The sequence below is a fragment of the Panthera leo genome, chromosome E2 (genome assembly GCF_018350215.1).
Source record: "Panthera leo isolate Ple1 chromosome E2, P.leo_Ple1_pat1.1, whole genome shotgun sequence".
NCBI lineage: Eukaryota > Metazoa > Chordata > Mammalia > Carnivora > Felidae > Panthera > Panthera leo.
Window position 1 is genome coordinate 18,028,712 of NC_056693.1, and position 22,101 is coordinate 18,050,812.

Genomic DNA, 22,101 nt, shown 5'->3' on the forward strand with positions numbered 1-22,101 from the left:
CCGTGCCACTTTCCACACTTAGGATCCCTTCCCTCCCAGGCCTCCACAGCTAGCCTGGACCTTCCAGGCTCCTGAGAGCCCAGGTGGAACCTGGGGGGGGGGGGGGGGGGGGCGGGGGGGGGGGGAAGCTCTTTCTCTGCTCTGGCTCCTGATTGGCTGGAAGGCCAAGCGCTCCCCCAAGGAACTTGCTTTGGGCTGATGCCACTGGTTCAGCCCCATCATTTTTTTCCTCTTTTCGTGATTGGCTGACAGTGAACAGGGGTGTGTCCTGGTTAGTTACACCATCCTGATTATGATGGCTCTGCCCCATTCCTCTGCTGTTTCTGGACTGGCTGACGGTGGTGGACAGAGACGTTCTTACTGTCTTGATTAGGGTGGGCTAGCCTCACTTCTTGATTCCACCTTTGTAGTTGGCTGGAAGTTGGAAGAAACTTTGACCAAAGAAATCCCATTCCCCCACCACCTACGAATTTTGGCTCCGGGATTGGACGATTGGATCAAGAGGCTTGTACCCCTTGTTAACCTTAAGTATAAAACATTATTTTACCAATGCAAATGGGTTTATTCAGGAAACACAGAGCATTACAATTTGGGACATGCAAACTATGACAAAACCATAGGCAAATCTAGCAAACAAAGGAGAGGACCGTTATTTTATGGAGAAGGAGGAGAAAGTTGGGAGGGGTTGTTTTGAACCAGTCCATTGCAGAAAAGGTGTTTCTCATTGGCTGAGTTGCAGGGGTGGTTGATTTCTTGTAGGAGATGCACTGTGCATCTTTTCCCCCTGGGCCTGTAGTTGTGATTCTTTCCTGTCGCTGTGGAGGAGTCCCCTGTTGGGGTCTGTAATTGACACTTCTTCCTGTAATTGACCTGGAGTGGTACAGTGAGAGAGCTCCACCTTCTGGCCTAACATTTCAAACGAAGTTTGCCTTCATTAATTTCCACACCTTTCATCCCTGGCTTTTGAGCCCCGTTATGAGCTTTTGTATACTTCTCCACCCAAGAATACCTTTTCTAACTCCACTTTTCTCAAGCTGCCCATCCAGGGGTGGGGAGTGCGGTGCTGGCCTGTCCTAATCACAAAATGCAGCCCTTAAGTCCTCAGGGTTTGTATCTATGTGAGCTTTGTCTTCAACTAGCCCATCCATGCATGCCTTCATTCAGCAGAAAGTGAACCATCTGCTGTGTACTGGGCTCTGTGCTGGGCACTGGGCACACTCAAGAAGGCAAAACACTGCTGAACCCATCCCCCTTCTAGAAGCTCCCTTTTCGGTTGCCTCCTGACCCCCCACTGCCCACCCTTTCCTGGTTCTCCTCATACCTCTCAGACTGTGCTTTTATCTTCTTTAATAGCGTGGCTCCCAGAACAAGTCCAGGCCCTGCCCTCTCCTCCTTGCTCTCCTCCCCACCCTTGCCAGAGGCTCTCACCTCCCTTATCTCCCTTTACCCTTTCTGCCCCACAAGGCCTTCATCACACTTCCCCATTGCAGCCTCTCCCGGAAGCTCCAAGACCCCTTATTCCTACACAGGCTTTAGCACTTCCCCAAACCTACCTCTTCTTCCGGGTGCCTCACCACCCCCAGGCCAGATACTTCCGGCCCCAGCCCATGTCTCCATAGGAGGTCTCCTTGAGCCTCCCTCCCCCAGTTGCCCCCTCCTCTCCCCAAGGCCCTTCCCCAGCCTCCTGCCCCAGGTTCTCATCCCAGTCTCCCCCTGAGCATCCTCCACATGGCAACTGGGGGCATCTCCTTGAAACTCAATCCTCACATGCTCCTCTTCTGATCGGACTTCAAATGCCTTCAGCTGCTCCTAGACTAAAATCCTAACTCCTCCTCCTGGTCCACAAGGCCCCACAAGAACCACCCCCTGCCCTCACGTTCTGCTACCCTCCCCTCACTAACCTTATCCAGCCTCTCTGCCTCCCCTCCTTGCTGACCCTCAATATTACCTTGTTCCCAGATCAGGGCCTTTGTTCTCCTGTTCCTTCTTCTAGATTACTCCTGGCGTGTCCTCATCCTTAGGACCTTAAGGACCTCAGAGACCCCTCTGCGATACCCAGTCTAATTCAGCATCGTCCCCTCTGCCTCTCTCCTTAGTACCCTGTTATTTTCCTTCATATTCTTTTCCCAGTTTGCCAGTAAATTTGTAATGCTGCCCCTCCTGCTGGGGTGTGAACAGGACCGTGACTGTTTATTTCACTGCAAATCCCCGTGCTTGGCACCTAGTAGGTTCTCAATAAATATCCCATAAATCATCAAGCAGAGTATAGTTTTAATGTGAGGCCTCTCTGTGAAATGGTGTCTGCTGTGATCCTGTGTGTTCACACAGGAAGACTTTCTAGCCAGGCTGCTTGGGTTCGAATCCTGCCTCTGCCACTTCCTAGCTGTGTGACCTTGGGCAAGTCATATGACCTCTCTGGGCCTCAGTTTCTTCACAGGAAAATAGAGATAAGCACAGTACCTTCCTCATAAGGTTGTTCTGGGGATGAAATGAGCTCACACAAGCGCTTACAGCGGGGCTAGGGCAGTGAGCTCTCAACGAGTGTCACTGTTGCCCTGGGCTTCCTGTCATTGTGTCTGTTTGAGTCTGCCCCTCTGCTTTATGTTGGGGTAGCGCGTCTTTGGCGGACAAAGAACAGCATCCCAAGGCAGGACCACGTGTCCATGTTAGTATTTGTGGCTAGGATTGCTGCCACATACATGTCTCTGGGACCCTGAGACTTATTTTATTTCTTTCAACAAAAGTTTGTTGAGTGCCTATTTGCTGTTTCCCATCAGTCAAAACAAAACACGGGTGGCTGGGTGGCTCATTGGGTTAAGCAGCTGACTCTTGATTTTGGCTCAGGTCATGATCTCAGAATTGTGAGATCGAGCCCCGCCCCAGGCTCCGCTGGAGCCTGGTTAAGATTCTCTCCCTCTCCCTGTACCCACTCCCGCCTGTAGCTCTCTCTCTAAAACAAACAAACAGACAGACAAAAATCCCTGTCCTCATGGAGTTCACATTCTATCAGGGGGATTCAGAAAACACACAAGAAACCCAATAGATAAGAGCAATTACATAGTATGTGAGAAGGTAGCTGAGACAGAGGTGCAGGGGGACCACAGGTCATAGTTCTAATTCAGCTAGTCAAGGAGCTCACACTGGGAAGGTAACATTTGTGCAAAGACCTGATGGAGGGAGAGAGGGAGCCATGTAGGTGTTGGAGGAAGAGCATTCCCAGAGGAGGAAAAGGGCACATGCTAAGGCAGGAGGCAGGAGGCTGTCTGCTGGGTCTGAGGCACAGCAGGGAGTCAGTGTGGCTGGAGTGGGGGAAGCAGAGGTCTGGGAGGCCACAGGCCAGATCGTTGGCCTTGGGCACCATTGTGCAGACTTTGCTTTCAAGAGTCAGGTGGAGCTACTGAAGGGTTCAGCCAGAAGAGCCCAGACCTCAGGGGTTCACGGGCTCCCTCTGGCTGTGGGTGGGGAGCAGACGATGGGAGCAGGGAGACTGGGAGGGAGGCTGCTGTGATGTCCAGGCAGGAAGGAATGGAGATGGAACCAGCATGGGAGCGGCGTAGGGAGACATGGTTGGATTCTGGATGTGATTTTAAGATCCCAGATAAGGACAGCTTGGCAGTTTCCCGAGGATGGTCAACCTTCCCACATCTGGACGAAAGTGGGAGAGGAGTAGAGCACGGGAGATGTGGCTGCCAGCTTAGCCAGGCTGGGGCCAGACCTTGTCTCTGCCAAACCCATGTGGCTCCTATACCAGCCTGAAAGGGAGCAAGAAGCAAGGTTCTCTGCCTGCTCTGCCCCTCTCTTCAGTCTTCCCAAGGCCTGGAGATGGTGGGGGTGGGGGTGGGGGTGGGGGAGGGGGGGAAGGGTGACCTGCCCATGAGGCGAAGGGCATTGCTGAATCCACTATCTTATCTGAGAGACCAAACACAGACCAAACGTCACGGTCACAGTGAGTTCTTTCACTCAGTAAACACTCCCTGGGCTGGGTGGTACAGGGCACAAGGCAGTGACTGAGACTTCGTGGATCCTGTTCTCATGAGGCAGGGGGGGAAATGAGACCAGCCGAGAGTGGCCAGGCTTGTGATGGAGGAATTATGGGCCAGAGGGGTCAGGGCTGGGATGGGGAAGCCCAGGGGCCTGTGGGAGCCCAGGGGAGGTACTTGATCCAGCTGGTAGGTGGTCCAAGGAGGTTCCCTAGAGGAAAAGACATCTGTGCACAAAAGACAAGTAGCTGAATGTGGGGAGGGGGGAGGGGGAGTGTTTCAGGTGGAGGAAGCTTCAGGTGCCAAGATGTTGAAATGACAATTTTGGTAAACAGAGGGGCTGCGTGGGCTGCATCCCAAAGCTTGACAGGGGAAGACATGTGGGAAGGAGGCGCAGCCAGGGGTCTGAGCCCATCAGGACTTGTAGGGTGCTGAGTCCCTAAGAGTGTGTGTGGCCACGATTCAGGAGACCCCCTAAAACCCACTCCACATTCACCATCCATTTAAAAGTCTATCCTCTGCCCTCTCTTTCTCAGGGGAAAAAAAAAATCACTTCTGACCATTAATTGTTCTTGAAGAAGTCTCCAGTGATCTGTGTGTTTCCGGCTCCAAGAAATCTTGCACCTACTGTGTTCAGTAGATGGTGTCACACTTACAACCTTCTTGTGAGACGTCTTTGCCCCCAAGTTGTGCCGGGAGGTGCCCACCAGACTGAGATAGACTCCACTCCGGGTCCCAACAGCACACCTCCTGCTTTACCCAGATCCTGCCTGTGGGCCACAGCCTGTGTCCCCCAGAGGCAGGGTCAGAGTCGTTTGGATGCACAATGAAAGAATAAATGCACGAGGAAAGACTCCCACAAGACGCAGACCTGGAGTGACGCCAGGGGCGGGGGGGCAGTGAAAGTATTTAACTGTGGACATGGCCGGACACTGAACAGTTGGAGTGGACAAGGCCATGGGGCTGGGCCAGCAGCCTCTTTAAGTGGCCGGCTGCGGATGTGGTGGGGGGCTCAGGCAGTGACTGTGTTTTCATTACCGAATGCCAGCTGTGCCTGTGACAGCGTTTTGCGTGGAAAATAAAGAGATCATAGAATAGCCCTCTGGTCATTCCCTAAGCCTCTGGATATCCTCCAAATGTCTACCCCGGTCCAGATCACTTAAAGGCTCAAAAATGAGGCCCATCCTGCCACGACGCTCTGAGATGGGCGTGTATCACTGCTATGTTCCTGCTAAAAGCACATGATCTGAATCTAATCATGGGGAACCGTCGGCCAAGCCAAACTGAGGGAAATTCTACAAAATAATGGACTGATACTTTTCCGAAATGGCAAGGTCTGGAAAGACAAGGAAAGAGTGAAGAAATGTCACAGATTGGAGGGGACTGAGGAGACATGGCAACTAAAAATGTCAAGTGTGATCCCGGACCACGAAAAGGACATGAGAGGGAAAATAGGAAATTCACATACATTCCCTAGATTAGCTCATAATGTCATGTCAGTGTGAACGTCCTGCATCTGACCGTTGGACCACGGTCATGTAAGAGAGTGTCCATATTTGTGGGAGACACGTGCCTACATGTTCACGGATAAACAAGCATCCTGTCTCCAAGTTACTCTCAAGTGGTTCAGCCCAAGCTTAAAAAAAAAATCTATTCTCTCTCACTCTCACTCTCTCTGTGTGTCATCTATCATTCCTCTAGAAACCACCAACTGATAAGATCATTCAATTTAGCTGAAAGGTAGGCAGGTATTCATTTTCTCCCTGTAATGTGTGGGTCTGAAATATTTAAAAATAAAACATTGAAAAGGAACATAGTAAAACTAAGAAATGAAAATAAAGGGACAAATGGAACAGAGACTAGAGGAAGAGAGTCCCTGATTATGACAGAGGTCTGCACGTGTCGAGGGTCAGCCATCTGTTGCCAGTGATTGTGCCTTGGTCTCTCCACCTGTGACTTAGGTTGTGGTGGTCCTGAATCATATTTGCCCCAGGCTCTGGATGCTTTCGGAGGTAGGGGCCTGGTGGGCAGGGTGGAAGGGCTAGAGAGAGCAAGGGGAACCAAGGAATTCCCAGTGACTGAGACTTCCTGAGGGCCTGCCCAATACTCCGTTTTTGCTAATGAATATTCCACATCCAACAGTGTCTTCTGACCATCTACTGTGTGTCTGAGGACACTGTTCTGGGTGCTGTGTGTATAGCAGCAAACGCAACCAAGTCCCAGTCTTCCTTCTCGTGTGACAAGATTGACAGCAAAAAAATGAGAATAAAATACAGTGTCAGGTTGGGACAAGGGGTGTGAGTAAAGCAGTGTCAAGGGCATGGAGCCTGATCAGGGTGAAATATTGGAAGGACTATCTGAAGAGATGACATTTGAACTGAGACCTGACGGCGAGAAAGAACCATGCAGATTTCTAAAGAAGAGAGCGTCAGGCAGAAGGACCTGCAAGTGCAAAGGCCCTGGGGCAGGAATGACCTTGGCCTGTACAAAGCGCAGCAAGAAGGCCAGTGCCTGTTGAACCGTAGTAGAAACTGAGCCAGGTGAGGTGAGCCAGGGCAAGATCTTGCAGGAATGACTTGAGAGTTTATTATGAGCGAGAAGGGAAACCCCTGGAGAGTTGTAAGCAGAGGAGCGACGTGACACAAAGTGCTTCACATGTGCGGTTCAGAGAGCTGAAGCCCCCCAGTGCAAGCAGACTCATTGTAAGGGCACTCAGTGTGACTTCACCCCACCAGTCTCCTCTCTGGGGGTCCCCTGTAGCAGGAGATGGGATGACCAGCTGGGTGGGTATGGGGAGGAGGTTGGGCTGCTCAACAGCTTAAACTTTCCCAGGTGACCTGCCTCAGGAGAAAAGGACGTCGCCAGAGCGATTATCTTATCAGATATACCCGTGCCTGGCCTGAGATACACGTCCGTGCTGTGAGGCCAAGCATGAGATATCAAGAACCTGCCATTCCAGCAGTCCAGATCCTCACTGCTGCCCACAGGGGTGCCCTCCCGGGGGACCTCAAACCTGGCACCAAAACCAACATCGAGCCGGGATCCTTGGAGACGTCTTTTCCCCACTCTGTTCCTTGGTTTCCCCACGCGGGCAGGTTGGGGTGGAGATGGGAGCACCTGTAATGGCTACGGCTGGATGTGCGGGGCACCTCCGGGACCCCCTTGAACCTCTCCAGGCCTTGGTTTCCCCTGTGCACAACGGGAATGTTAATGCCGCCCGCACAGGGGTTTGTTGCAGGGACCCCCACGGTCACATGTGTGCAGGGCCTGGCTCACACTTGCCACCGACTGCTGATGTGAACTGAGGGCTTCTTCACTGGTGGTCCCATACGAGAGCCAGGCTCCGGGGTCAGACCTGGGCTGGAATCCTGCCCCTGGTACTTAGTCATCACAGCCTTAGACCAAGTCCTTAACCTCTCTGTGCCTTGGGTTCTTCATCTGTACAATGGCGGCCAATAAGAGAACATAACTTTATAGGGTGAGGAGCTAATGAAACATCCACACGAAGCACACTGGGCAGAGCCAGAACACGGGAAGTCCTCCCTAAATGACAGTTATTACAGCAACCGTTGTGAGCACACTCCCCCTCCAGGAGTCAGGCATGGGCAGCGTGGCCTGGAAGAGGACCCTGCAACCAGCCTACCTGGTTCTGAGTCCTGACCCTTCCACGTCCGAGCTTGCGGACAACAGGCAAGTGACTTAACCATCCCGTGCCTCAGTTTCCCCATCTCTGTGGTAGGGAGAGGAAAGAATAGTACTCGTCTCAAAGGGATGTTGTGAGGTTACATTAGTTAATACAGGAAAGCCCTGAGCCCGGTGCTTGGCACGTGATGAACACCGTATGTTTGCTGTTCTTGTTGTTACGATGGACATCCTCAGTGGTCCCCTGATCTCAGTGGTAGGTTGAGATGGGTCTGGGCAGGTTGGGGCAGCTCAATAGGCAATACCTGAGCTGCTTAGGCCTGGAGGTCACCCCAAGGAGCCCCACAATCAGCTGTAATTGGGGCAGTCTTGCTCCACCTCCTCCCTCCCTGGGTATATCAGGGCCAGTCCAGACCCTAGGCTCTGTCTCGGCAAAGGAGGGTGGCTGCACCAGGCACTATGGGGAAGGCAGTGAGTGGGGCCCGGAGTCAGGGGTCGGGAGGCTGGAGGCTGGAGGCAGGAGTTTCAGCGGGACCTGATGCCTCCCCGCTCCTCTCATCCCCAGGAGAATTACGAGATGTACTCAGTAGAGCTGGGTCCTGGCCCTGGTGGGGACATGGCAGCCAAGATGAGCAAGAAGAAGGCAGGCAGTAAAGGAGGCAAGAGGAAGGAGAAGCTGGAGAACATGAAGAAGGAGATGGAGATTGTGAGCAGGGGGCGAGGGGGCTGGGTGGGGGGCAGGAGTGCGGCCGGTGAGAGCTGGACAGTGACTGTCCTGCCCCCACCACGCAGAACGACCACCAGCTGTCAGTCGCGGAGCTGGAACAGAAATACCAGACCAGTGCGACCAAGGTGAGCTGGGCGCAGAGGGAGGGGTGTGCGCAGAGAAGGGGAGAGAGGGAGAGAGAGAGAGGAAGAAAAGGGAGAAATGCATTAGAGAGAAAGGGCCAAATAGAGAGAGGGATGGAGTAGGAGAAGCAGATAAAAAGAGGCAGAGAGGCAGAGACAGAGAGAGACAAAGAGGCAGATAAGAGAGAGAAGCAGAGCAGAGACAACAGGAAGAGAGAAACAGGCAGGAAAATTGAGAGAGACTCGGTGGAGGGCAGGGGGAAGGGGCAGGACAGAGGCAAGGATGACACAGAAACGAAGAGGCACAAGACAGAGGGGAGAAGAGGGGAAAGAGACAGACAGAAGAGCTACCCCCACCAAGGAGCATGTGGTGAGACGAAAGCCCTTGGAAGCCACTGCGACCACCTGCCCTGTCCCCAGGGCCTGACTGCCAGCCTGGCCGCGGATCTGCTGCTGCGGGATGGGCCCAATGCCCTGCGGCCGCCGCGTGGTACCCCTGAGTATGTCAAGTTCGCCCGGCAGCTGGCCGGTGGTCTGCAGTGCCTCATGTGGGTGGCTGCTGCCATCTGTCTCATTGCCTTTGCCATCCAGGCCAGTGAGGGGGACCTCACCACCGACGACAATGTGAGTAGCAGCTGCTGTGGGCAGACGTGGGACACAGGGAACTGGAGGATAGAGAACATTGAGCATGGACTCAGGACGCGAGGGATACAGGATGGGGACACAGACACGTGGAAATGCAGTTCCAAGACATAGGTCACGGGGGGCAAGAGGAGGGGGAGATGAACGATACTGGGATATGGGGCAGACCCGATGACACAGGTCACAGGGGACACAGGGAATGTATCTCAGATATGGAGGACACGGGTGGGGATGCAAAGACGTAGAAATACAATACTTAAGATATGCAACTTGGGAAACAGAAGACACGGGACAGACCAAGGGCACAAGGGACATGGGACTCAGACATGGGACACAGGGCATAGGGACATAGGGGACAGAAGACTCAGGACACAGTGCCTAGAGAGACATGAAGCAGACAAGGAAGCACAGAGAGAATATTGAAATGTGGGATAAGAGGACATTGGATATATGACAGGGGTCAGAACAAGAGACGTGGGAACTTAGGGACGTGTGGCATTGACAGGGATTTGAAAGTCATAGGACATGTGCCACCAGATGGGGACTTAGAGGTACACAGACATGGGGAGACTTTGGACATAGGGACTTGGAATTTGGAACATGATCGTGGAGTCCACAGAATATGAAGCATAAGATCGACAGCATACTAACATGGAAATGGGGACAGGAGGGTGCACTTTGGGGCACAGGGCACATAGAGGTGGCACACAGATTATGAAAACACAGAACACGAAACTTGTAACACAGGGACTATAGGGCATGAGAACATGAGGGGACAGGGGACAGCAGACATGTGGAATACAAGACTCAAAAGGACGCAGGAAAGGATGCATGGTGACACGGGGCACAAGTCGTAGGATATGGGGACATGGGGGATGTAGGGTTCAGGACCCAGAGAATATGGGATATAGGTACACGACACTGGGAATACAGGGAAGCTGAATGTGGGACGTGGAGAACACAGGGACAGGGAACACAGGCCACGGGGAACAGTGCATGTGGTGGCTAGTAGAGCAGGGAAAACCACAGGGGTGACCCCAAGAACACCGGGGGACAGGGAGCAGGCGGGTGCCCCCGCGCAGGGATCTTCCGGCCCCTTCTCGTCAGCCTGGCCCCCTTCCTGCCTCTACCCAGCTGTACCTGGCACTGGCCCTCATCGCCGTGGTCGTGGTCACCGGCTGCTTTGGCTACTACCAGGAGTTTAAGAGCACCAACATCATTGCCAGCTTCAAGAACCTCGTGCCCCAGGTGGGTCCCCATTCAGTTCCCTGTGTGCACTCGGGCGGGCGCAGGGAGGCTCCTGGCGTCTGTCTGTGTGGGCCTTCCCACCAGGCCCAACCTGCTCCCAGCCTGTAGCCTCCCGCTCCGCCCATAGGTCCTCCACAGCTCCCTCTTTGCATCTCCCCGCCTTCCCCTGCACTCAGTGACCTCCACCCCCACCCCTGCCCACCTCAACCCTGTGCCCCTGCCCCACAGCAAGCAACTGTGATCCGAGATGGGGACAAGTTCCAGATCAATGCAGACCAGCTTGTGGTGGGCGACCTGGTGGAGATGAAAGGCGGGGACCGAGTGCCAGCGGACATCAGGATCCTCCAGGCCCAGGGCTGCAAGGTGGACAACTCCTCGCTGACTGGAGAGTCTGAGCCGCAGACCCGCTCGCCCGAATGTACACACGAGAGCCCCCTGGAGACCCGCAACATCGCCTTCTTCTCCACCATGTGCCTTGAAGGTCTGTGAGACCCCTGCCCGCCCCCCCGGCTGACCACGCTGCCTCCACACTCCCCACGGCTGCCTCCACTCCCCTTCTTCTGCCATGTATGAAGCCACCCTGCCTGCCCACCTCGCGTGACCACCCCCTCTTCGGGGCGTCCTGCCCCTCTATCTCCCATGACTTCCCCTTCTGCAGTTCACACTGTGTGCACACCCCCATTGCCGCCCACCTGTCCCTGAGGCGCCCTCTTGGCCCCGCTGCAGGCACGGCACAGGGCCTGGTGGTGAACACAGGTGACCGCACCATCATTGGGCGCATTGCATCACTGGCATCGGGAGTAGAAAATGAGAAGACCCCCATCGCCATTGAAATCGAACATTTTGTGGACATCATCGCAGGCCTGGCCATCCTCTTCGGCGCCACATTTTTTGTGGTGGCCATGTGCATTGGCTACACCTTCCTGCGGGCCATGGTCTTCTTCATGGCCATTGTGGTAGCCTACGTGCCCGAGGGGCTGCTGGCCACTGTCACGGTGAGTTGGGGAGACAGAAAAGAGGTGCAGAGAGCTGAGAGGCTCGTCCATCTGCGTGTTCATTCATCCAGGGTTGCCTCCATCGTCTCCCTATTTGTCCTACCACCCCCTCACTTCCCACCCACACACCTTCCCACCAACCATCCTCCCCACCCCCTGTCTCTCCATCTATCCATCCATTCAGCAAACACTCACCAACGCTAGTCTGGGCCATACCCTATACCAAACGCTGAGGACTCACAGATGAACAGGACGCATCCTTGACAGGAGGAGGCTGAGGTCCAGTGTGGGCAGCCCTCAACAGTTAGCACCCAGTCCAAGACCAGCCCCAGAGGAGGTTCAGAGGATGTCTGCTTTCTCAGTTTGGTTGTGTTGATAAGAGAACCTACAGAACCTCAGCCTGGGCAGCTTAGAGAGGGGCCTAGTTATGTCTGTCTGGGCAGATTGGGGAGGTGTCCCAAGTGGAAGAAAGCACAGGCCGGAAAAAACAGAGGCAAGAAAAGCATGGGTTTTGCCGAGGAATGCTGTGTCCACAGTACTGTGGCTGGGATGCAGGCTCCCCGTGCTGTGAGAGAAGGGAAGGACTAGAAGCAAGGATGGGGCCCCCTACCTGCGCTTCTCACCCCTTCTCCCAGGTCTGCCTGTCCCTGACAGCCAAGCGACTGGCCAGCAAGAACTGTGTCGTCAAGAACCTGGAAGCAGTGGAGACACTGGGTTCCACATCAGTGATCTGCTCTGACAAGACAGGGACCCTCACTCAGAACCGCATGACTGTGTCCCATCTCTGGTTTGACAACCACATCCACTCGGCTGACACTACGGAAGACCAGTCAGGTGTGGGGGTGGAACGAGACGGGGCTGGGGCAGGATCTGGTAGACGCTAGAGACCTGGAAGGGAGCTCTGAGGTTACTGAAGGGAGTCTGGGGAGGGATCTGCATTAATGGAGTGGGGCTCCATCCCGATCGGGGCAAGGGTCTGTGAGGCTTTAGGTCTGCAAAGGGGCTTGGGATTGGGTCTCCTAGGAAACTCAGTACTGGGTCTGGAGAGAAGGCTCTGTCCTGGGGTATGAGGACGGGTTTGGGTCCCACCCAGGTCTGGGAGGTGACCCTGTCCTGAATCTAGAGAGAGGGACTCGGTTCTGGTATGGGAGAGCGCTGCTCCGGGTCTGGGGCCCGCGAGGAGTCCCCTCGCGGCCCCAGCCTGGACGCCTGGTCTGCAGGGCAGACGTTTGACCAGTCCTCGGAGACGTGGCGGGCGCTATGCCGCGTGCTAACGCTGTGCAACCGCGCTGCCTTCAAGTCGGGCCAGGACGCGGTGCCGGTGCCCAAGGTGAGACCATAGGGTACTCCGGGGGATCCCGGGAGCCTGGTGCAGCCAGGCTCGCCCCTGACACCCGCCGCCGCTTCCAGCGCATCGTGATCGGGGACGCGTCCGAGACTGCGCTGCTCAAGTTCTCGGAGCTGACCCTAGGCAACGCCATGGGCTACCGTGAGCGCTTCCCCAAAGTCTGCGAGATCCCCTTCAACTCCACCAACAAGTTCCAGGTGTGCGCCCGGTCCCGCCCAGACCCCCTCCCACAGGGAGGACCCCGCCCATCTCAGGCCCCACCCACACTCGGGGCTGGCCTACCGCAGGGTTTCTCTCTTAGTTCCCTCCCCCTTCCTAGCCAAGCCCCGCCCACAACCACTTCGCCCCCTCCCCCCCCCCCCCCCCAGCCCCTTAGCTGGGGGCTCACCGTCGGCTCTCAGGCCTTCCGTGGGGGTAGCTCGCAGTCCAAATTCCGTCCCAGACCAACTCCGACCCTAATTCTATCCATTCTCTGCGCTCAGGCTCCTTACTGCGTCCCTAACCCTCAGCCTCTACGAAAGACCTGTCCGGCACGCTAGCCCCTCACCCCCAGCCAAGCTGCACCCTCCAAAGGTTCCTCCGGCTGCGCCCCAGCGCGGTCAACCCCGCCGTTCTCCCAAGTCCCGCCCCCTTGTCCTGGTCCTTAACACTGTCCCCTTCCTTGCCCGAAGCTGTCCATCCACACACTGGAGGACCCGCGGGACCCCCGGCACGTGCTGGTGATGAAGGGCGCCCCTGAGCGCGTGTTGGAACGCTGTAGCTCCATCCTCATCAAGGGCCAGGAGCTGCCGCTGGACGAGCAGTGGCGGGAGGCTTTCCAGACTGCCTACCTTAGCCTGGGAGGCCTGGGTGAACGCGTGCTTGGTGAGACCCCCAGGGCTCGGTGAGACCCCCACAGTAGATGGTAAACCAATCTGTGAGGAGGAGCTAGCACAGACCCTGCCCAATCTTCCCTGCCCAACCTTCCCCGCCCAGCCCTGACCATGACCTTTCCCATCCCTGGCTCACAGCTGACCTGCCCAAGTGCACACATTCATCTTTGACTTTCCCTGTCTCAGTCCTGACCCTTGTCCATCCTCAGTTTCTGTCTTGACCCAGCTCCTTCCCACCTGTCCTCCCTGGGACCTTCCCATTCCTGACCTGACATCCCTGGATTTTTCCCAGCTCTTGCCCCAACCTTGACCTGCTTTCGCATCCACCTGTCAGTGTCCTCCTCTTGACCCTTTGACCTCCAATCCTTGCCTCAACTCAAGACTCCCCAATCCTTGTCCTGACCTCTGATCTCCCTCAACATTTTGTCCCGATTCCTAAATTTCCCTAACCCCTGCCTCAACCCTGGAAGACACAAACCTGTGGTTCAATCCTGGATCGTTTATCTTACTTGTGTGGGACCGCTGGCAAGAAATGCCCCTCTCTAGGCCTCAGTTTCCTTATCTGCAACATAAGCATGCTAACAGTCTCACAGGTTGGTTGTAATAATAGACTCACATCATGTGAATGAAGTATTCAGCCATCTGATGATGGTCAGGCATCTGTAGGTGCTTGGTACAAGGGGCCTTGTTATTTTACTCATCACCTGGCTTTGCTAGAGAAGGGCTTCCTGGACCCTTCTCTGACTCCCCTGTTTTCTGGTCAGGATTCTGCCAGCTCTACCTGAGTGAGAAGGACTACCCTCCCGGCTACGCCTTCGATGTGGAGGCCATGAACTTTCCAACTAGTGGCCTGTGCTTTGCGGGACTTGTATCCATGATAGATCCTCCCCGGGCCACCGTCCCTGATGCTGTGCTCAAGTGCCGCACAGCAGGCATCCGGGTATGCAACCAGGAAGGGGAGCAGGCAGGGGTGAGAACAGAAGTTAGCAGTATTTGGGGGTGACAAACCCTGTGACAGAGAACTACCTGAAAGTGGTTTGAACCAAAAAAAGAATATATTGATTCATGAAACTGAAAAGTTCTGGGGAATGAAGCTTCAGGTATAGCTGGATCTAGGAGTTCAGTGTCATTAGGAATTTGCCTTTCTCCATGTCTTGGTTCTACTTCTCTCTCTGATGGCTTTATTCTCAAGCAGTCCCTGCATTTTGGTTGACAAAGATGACCACCCCCCAGCAGCTCCAACCGACATCCCACCTGTTTAGCCACCCCACAGAAAAAGAGTGCCTCTTTTGCTGTTGTCCCGGATTGGGTCACATGTTCCTCCCTGAACCAGTCACTGTGGCTAGGGGTGGGATGCCTCGGTTGGCTAGGTCTGGGGTTACTTGCCCATTCTTGGCTAGAGACCTCACTTCAACTCTGGGGGTGGGGGATGGTTCTTGAAAGACAAATCAAGAGTTGGGGAGCCAAGACTGAGCAAGCAACAGCCATGTCCTTCTCATGGTCTCTAAGACCCAGTCCCTAGAAGAGCTTGGCCCTGTTACCTTTCTAAGCTTATTGCTTAGCCACCCCCCTGCCTCACTTCTTTGTTTATTGCTTTCCAGTCATGCTGGTCTTCCCTCTACTCCTCCAACAGTTCAGGCATGTTCGCACCCCAGGGTCTTTGCATTGCCTGTTCCTGCTGTCACGAACACTCTTCCCTCAGTTTTACATGTGGCCAATTCTCTCACCCCTTTCAGACCTCTGCTCAGATGTCACTTTCTCAATGAGGCTTTCCCTGGACACACTTAAAATTGACACCACTTTTTCCATCCAACATTTGCCATTCCCTTTACCCAGGTTAATTTTTCCCCTCTCCTAATATGCTGTATCATTCATTCCTTTACTTTGTTTATTTTCTGTCTCCCACACTAGAGTGCCAACTCCACAAGAACAGAGATTTTTGTCTGTCTGCTTTGTCCCTGACATTTTCCAGGCACACAGCAGGTGGTCACGACTGGTTGAATAAGTGAATGAGTGTATCAGTAGATGTCCACCAGGGAGGATGAGGAGAGTGGGCTGATCTGAAGGCAACAAGGGTCTGATGGTCCCCTCCCCAACAGGTGATCATGGTGACAGGTGACCACCCCATCACAGCCAAGGCCATTGCAGCCAGTGTGGGTATCATTTCAGAAGGCAGCGAGACAGTGGAGGACATCGCTGCCCGCCTCCGCGTGCCTCTGGACCAAGTTAATAAGAAGTAAGCCCCTTCTGCCCACCCCCCATGGTTCTCTCCACACCCCAGGCCGACTGAGGCCCTGGTGATGCCTTCCTACCTCCTTCCCAGGGATGCCCGTGCCTGCGTCATCAATGGCATGCAGCTGAAGGACATGGACCCGTCTGAGCTGGTGGAGGCACTGCGTACTCATCCTGAGATGGTGTTTGCTCGCACCAGTCCCCAGCAGAAGCTGGTGATTGTGGAGAGCTGCCAGCGACTGGTACGACTCTGCCGAGGAAGGCGGCCCATGGGCTGGGCTGGCCCTGGGTTGGCCTCTCACTGACCACCCCTTACCCGCACCCACTCCCTGCAGGGCGCAATCGTGGCTGTGACAGGGGATGGCGTGAACGACTCCCCAGCCCTGAAGAAGGCAGACATCGGCGTGGCCATGGGCATTGCTGGCTCGGATGCTGCCAAAAATGCGGCTGACATGATCCTGCTGGATGACAACTTTGCCTCCATTGTGACGGGCGTGGAGCAGGGTCCGAGCTGGGCTGGAGACTGGGGGAGGCAGTGTGGGCACAGGAGGAACTGGGCAGCGAGGAGTCTGAGATGTCTTCTGTAACCCCACAGGCCGGCTGATCTTTGATAACCTGAAAAAGTCCATCGCCTACACATTGACCAAGAACATTCCAGAGCTGACGCCGTACCTCATTTACATTACTGTCAGTGTGCCCCTGCCCCTCGGCTGCATCACTATCCTCTTCATAGAACTCTGCACTGACATCGTGAGTCTACAGCCCCAACGCTCCCACCCGTGCAGTGCCCACGGACAGACACTCTTGGACACAACGATACAGACGTGTGTACAAAGACAGGCAGATGCGGATATGCAGGCAGGCAGATAGGTAGTCCCAGACAGAACTACAGACGTGGACACACAGGTGGGCACTCAGGCATAGACACGTGGACTCAGACGTTAACACACATATCTGGTGAAAGTTGGATCACAGACAGACACCCTTCAACAGCCTTGACAGATAAACACTGTCAGGCCCCAAGGCAGACAGACAGAAAAAGAACCACAGATACAGGGATGTATGCAGCCAGATGCATGGCCACGTTGACTTATTTATTCAACAGCACTTGCCTAAGTGCCTTCTTTGGGCCAGACACGCGTTAATTAATTTTGTCCTCACAAACGCTCAGTGGGATGGGCTTTATTTATTATCCCCATTTTACCGATGAGCTAACTGAGGCATAGACAGGTCGAGCGGTTTGTCCCAGGTCACACAGCTAATAAGTGGCACACTGGGATTCGAGCCCAGGTAGTCAGGTGCCCCAGGGACTCTGCTCTTGATCAGTATACTCTGCTGCCATTCTGCAGTGATGGACAGATGGCGTGGGGGATAGGGAGGAGGACACAGGGACACAGAGACAGAAGAGATGCAGAGATAGTGACAAGGAGAGATAGGAACACAGGGATACAAAAGCAGAGACAGTCACAGAGAAAGAGACCAGAGACAGGGACAAAGAAACAGTAAGGGGGAGAGAGAGAGGGAGAGAGAAGGTGGGGGAGGGAGAGAGAGAGTGAACAAGAACATGCCATAGTGGAGGTAAATCCAGATGTTCTGATGGAGGTGGATATCAGGTCAGATGTGGCACGGATGTGGACCGGACAAGACAACACACCTTTGTTGGAGGGATGGACCAAACATTGCTCTGTTGGATGGACTGGCTGATCCGTGCTGTCTAGGCAGGTCTGCCTGTGTGGTCACCTGCCTCGTAACCTCAGTCCTATCTCTGTCCGCTGGCAGGAGGTGGGGGGGAGGGGGACCCCAACAGGTAGGGGGCAGGGGCTCAGGCCAACCCTTAACCCCAGTTCCCTCTGCTCCTGGCCAGTTCCCATCTGTGTCTCTGGCATATGAGAAGGCAGAGAGTGACATCATGCATCTGCGTCCCCGGAACCCAAAGCGCGACAGATTGGTCAACGAGCCCCTGGCTGCCTACTCCTACTTCCAGATCGGTGAGCGCCCGTGGGGCCAGGGAGCCCGGGGCTCCCTGCGGGGCTGCCCATCTGCCTTGGAGTCTCTAACTGGGGCTCTGGCTTGTTCTAGATCCTGGGGTCTGGATTCGATCCTGGGTCTCTGTTGTTCTCTGAGTCTGTGTCTGCCGTGATCCCTCCCTGTGTCCCTTCTCTGTCTCTGGCCCTGCTCTACATGACCCTGTCTCTGGGTGTGTGTCTCTGTCTCTCTCTGTGCCTCGTCTCTTATGTCCCTATTGATCTCTCTTGGGATCCTTGTCTTTGTGTCTCTCCATGTCTGTCACTGTCTGTGTCCCTGTGTTTGTGTCTCTGTTCCTCTCTGTGTCCCTACCTTTCAACGTCCTTGTCTCTCTCCATGTCTCTGTCTGTGTCTCATCCCTGTCTCCCTGTGTCTCTTTGCATCTCCCCCAGGTGCCATCCAATCATTTGCCGGCTTCACTGACTACTTTACGGCCATGGCCCAGGAGGGCTGGTTCCCATTGCTGTGTGTGGGGCTGCGGCCATACTGGGAGAATCACCACCTACAGGATCTGCAGGACAGCTATGGCCAGGAGTGGGTGAGCCCTCGCCCCACCCCATCCCATGTCGCCCTCATTTCCGGTGCCACCTACCTTGTGGGTGGGCCCACACTCAATCCTCCACGTGTGATTGAGCTCAGGCAGAGCATCCCAGACTCTCTGCCAGTTCTGGGTCCTTTCCCACCACTGTCTTGAGCTCCAAACTCCTGCCGCCGATGGTCACAGCTGCAGATGTCCCCTCCCTGCCCTCCAGTAGCACGTCATCTCTGGTGTGGAGCCGGGCCCCTATTCTGTTATTGTCACTGCAGTATCATGTACACAGAGTGTTTGCACGTGTGGCGGGCTTTAATGAAGGTTTGGAGCCCGGAGAGGCTCGATTCGGTTAGCAGGTGTGTTTAGTGTGCCCTGCGGTGTTAGAGGTCAGGATATTCCCCTTAAACATTTGCCATCACGGTTAAGAATGCAGACCTTGGAACCAGACTGCCTGGATTCATGGTTTGCCACAATTCCTCACATGCTGTGTGACACGGGGCAAGTTGCTTTGCCTCTCTGTGCCTCAGTCTTCCCATCTGTAAGTGGAGATAATACTAATATCTACTTCAGGGACTTCACACTGTGGTCCTCAGGCTGACAGCATCCCCTGGGAGCTTGTCTGAAATGCAAATTCTCAGTCCACACCCCAGGCCTGGAAGGCTGTCATAACCAGCCTTTCTGAGGATTCAGAAATGCTGAAGTGTGAGCACCACCAGTCTCCCTCCTACGCTTACCGGGGGGGATTAAGTGAGATATACATGTGAGACGCGTGGTACCTGAAGCAGAGTTAGCGTTCCTGACACAATTAGCTGGTATTATGAATAGTTACACTGAAGAAATGGTCTGAAGAGTGGTTGCTCTTTTTATTTATTTATTTATTTATTTTTAAATTAAAAAAAAAAAAAATTTTTTTTAACATTTATTTATTTTTGAGACAGGGAGAGACACCATGAATGGGGGAGGGTCAGAGAGAGGGAGGGAGACACAGAATCTGAAACAGGCTCCAGGCTCTGAGCTGTCAGCACAGAGCCTGACGCGGGGCTCGAACTCAACGGACCGCAAGATCATGACCTGAGCCGAAGTCGGATGCTTAACCGACTGAGCCACTCAGGCGCCCCTGGTTGCTCCTTTTAAACGGGGCACGTGCTCTCTTCCCCATAGGCTCTTCTGGCCTACTTCACTCATTTTTGCCATCTGCCTGGGCACTGGAGTCACCGGACGCTGCAAATTCTGCCCTAGGAGCCCGATTCCCTTTTCCCAGGGGCCTTCTTGTGGGTGTCCGGAAGGTTCTACATCCCTCCTTCCATCATGAAAGCAATTGCCTGACCTACCACGTGCCCAGGTGTTGCCATCCAGGCTTGCGAGACCAAGATGTCTAGGCCCCACATTCTTTGGTCCTGCAAACCTGGCAGATCGGGATCCGTCCTCTCCCCCGCTCCAGCCTCTGACGTAAGGGAAAGAGCAGTCAGGGGTTCACGGTCCCAGGCCCTGACTGCCTGGCTGACTGCAGAGCCTCTCCATCTGGGCTCAGGATGCTTTTGCTCCCCTCTGGCCCACAGACGTTCGGGCAGCGCCTGTACCAGCAGTACACCTGCTACACCGTGTTCTTCATCAGCATCGAGATGTGCCAGATCGCTGATGTCCTCATCCGCAAGACACGCCGCCTCTCTGCCTTCCAGCAGGGCTTCTTCAGGTGTCCCCGGCCGGCCGCGCCCCTGCCCCGCCCTACCCTCCGAGCCCTGGCTCCAGCTCCCATCAGATCCTGACTAGGGCTCACTGCAGCCAGCAGACGCCAGCACCAATTTGCGCATGTGCGGGTGCCAGGTGCTACCATTCCTTATCTATAGCTGGCTCCCACCACCTGCCTCTCACCCGGCCCCTCTGCTTTCCTCAGCCAAAGGGGAGATGGGACAGGGCCAGCGTCCACTGTTGGAACATCTCCAGCTGACGTCCTTTGACCCTGCAGTGCCCTGCTTTCCGTCTGGTCCCCAGCTCCCCATGGCCTTTGTTCTGAACCCGCCATTCTGAGCCCGTCCCCTCCCGCCCACCCGCAGGAACAGGATCCTGGTGATTGCCATCGTGTTCCAGGTCTGCATCGGCTGCTTCCTGTGCTACTGCCCCGGAATGCCCAACATCTTCAACTTCATGCCCATTCGGTGAGGGGCTGTGAGCTGTGAGTGGAGGGATGGGCACAGGGACACAGACTTGAGGGTAGCCCTCACCTCGCCATCCCGCCTGTGCCTTCAGGTACCAGTGGTGGCTGGTCCCCATGCCCTTTGGCCTCCTCATCTTCGTCTATGATGAGATCCGGAAACTTGGAGTTCGCTGTTGCCCAGGGAGTGAGTGTGGAGACTGGGGGCCAGGGGGTGGGGGGCTGGAATATTCTCACAACAGCTGCTCTGATCTTTGACCTCCAAACCCTTGACCCTCCGTATCAATCAGCAATAATCACGCCTTGGATAAACCTTACTGGCTACGATACCGCCACTGAGCAAAGCTTGACCCTCCGTATCAAACCTCCACTGATCCATACCTCTGAGCACCTCCCTGTTTTCCTTTCTCTCTCTCCCAGGCTGGTGGGATCAGGAGCTCTACTATTAGAGGGACCGTGGCCTTCAGGCCATCCTCGCATCCCCCACAGCAGAGGTGGGGGGCACGGGACCCTTTGGGCAGCCACCGGACCATCAAGCAATCAAGAGCCCTAGCACCACCCGTGTCTGCTCCTGCAGCCCACGGCACCCCAACTTTGCGGGACATCCCCACTCCCCTTCCCCATCCGCGGAGAGCTTCCCCCCGTGGCAGAGCAGTCCTTGGGCCCAGTCCTCTGAGGGCGTGGGGGCTTCAGGAGGGAGTGGGAGCTTGCGGCTCCTGTGAAGTGGGGCCGTCCTTAGCACGCCAGGCTGGCAAGAGGGCTGCCTGGGGCTCTTCTTCCAACACACTTGTGCTGCGTGATAGTAATAAACCAGCTCACATTGACTATGCTTTTATTTTGTGCTGGGCACTGTCCTAAGTGTTTTTCATGATCCCCTTTGACCTCCCACAAGCCTATAACTCAGCAGCTATTTATTTGTTCAGGTCTGTATCTCCAGTTCCTAGGACACAGCCTAGTGTGTAGTAGGTACTCACTAAACATTCCTGGGGGAAATGAATTCCCATTCCTTTGTCTAGAGTGACAGCATTTACAGGCGAGCTGGACATGACCACAGACAGGCACCCTCAGGAGTGATGCCTTTGCCCCTCCGCTAGCCTAGACACCACCTCTGGTCTCTCTCCTCAGCCTCCATTCTCATTCTCCCCTCGGCACCTTGACAGAATGTGTCAACATCTTTTCCACCTCAAGCAGCACCGTTCCACAGCCGCCTCTCCCTTCACGGGGGTCTCCACTCCGGTTCCACTTGCTCACTCCTCTGCTGCTGCAGTGGGACTGACTCTGGAGGCTAAAGTCACAGGTCCCGTCCTCACATGCCTCTCCCCTGAAAAGTTCACTCTCCAACTGCTCGACACTGCCTTGACATCCGCCCCTCCACCCCGTCCCCTTCCTCACCTCTCTTCCTGGTTCTTTAGTAGGAGTCTCTCTGGCAGGACCCCAGGCTTCTCCTCCTCACCACAGCCCCCACTCCGCTGCCCCCATGGCCTGTTCTATCTGCAGTGGCTTCCACATCTGTCTCTGGTTCTCCCACTCCACATGGCCCAGCGATCCTACAAACACATCCCATCAGTGAGCCCTGGACTCCCT

At 55.0% G+C, this 22,101-nt stretch overlaps 1 protein-coding gene across 6 annotated transcripts in view; it reads left to right on the forward strand.

The window, feature by feature from the left end:
* Positions 1-21,350, forward strand: part of ATP4A (ATPase H+/K+ transporting subunit alpha) — a 93,842-nt gene extending 72,492 nt beyond the window's left edge. For 3 of the 6 annotated variants that reach the window (XM_042919000.1, XM_042918996.1, XM_042918999.1), the window contains exons 3-23: positions 8,188-8,328; positions 8,415-8,474; positions 8,892-9,095; positions 10,248-10,361; positions 10,590-10,842; positions 11,088-11,356; positions 11,992-12,190; positions 12,577-12,686; positions 12,767-12,901; positions 13,376-13,568; positions 14,341-14,516; positions 15,676-15,812; positions 15,900-16,050; positions 16,144-16,312; positions 16,404-16,558; positions 17,673-17,796; positions 18,226-18,371; positions 19,925-20,058; positions 20,420-20,521; positions 20,613-20,704; positions 20,938-21,350. In XM_042919000.1, coding sequence (XP_042774934.1) covers positions 8,200-8,328; positions 8,415-8,474; positions 8,892-9,095; positions 10,248-10,361; positions 10,590-10,842; positions 11,088-11,356; positions 11,992-12,190; positions 12,577-12,686; positions 12,767-12,901; positions 13,376-13,568; positions 14,341-14,516; positions 15,676-15,812; positions 15,900-16,050; positions 16,144-16,312; positions 16,404-16,558; positions 17,673-17,796; positions 18,226-18,371; positions 19,925-20,058; positions 20,420-20,521; positions 20,613-20,704; positions 20,938-20,966 — 3,081 coding nt within the window. In that variant the 5' untranslated portion in view covers positions 8,188-8,199 and the 3' untranslated portion in view covers positions 20,967-21,350. Of the gene's footprint in view, positions 1-6,812; positions 6,970-7,457; positions 7,671-8,187; positions 8,329-8,414; positions 8,475-8,891; positions 9,096-10,247; positions 10,362-10,589; positions 10,843-11,087; positions 11,357-11,991; positions 12,191-12,576; positions 12,687-12,766; positions 12,902-13,375; positions 13,569-14,340; positions 14,517-15,675; positions 15,813-15,899; positions 16,051-16,143; positions 16,313-16,403; positions 16,559-17,672; positions 17,797-18,225; positions 18,372-19,924; positions 20,059-20,419; positions 20,522-20,612; positions 20,705-20,937 lie in introns of all 6 variants that reach the window. The other 3 variants (XM_042918997.1, XM_042919002.1, XM_042918998.1) reach the window with 2 other exon arrangements.
* Positions 21,351-22,101: the final 751 nt, after the last annotated feature.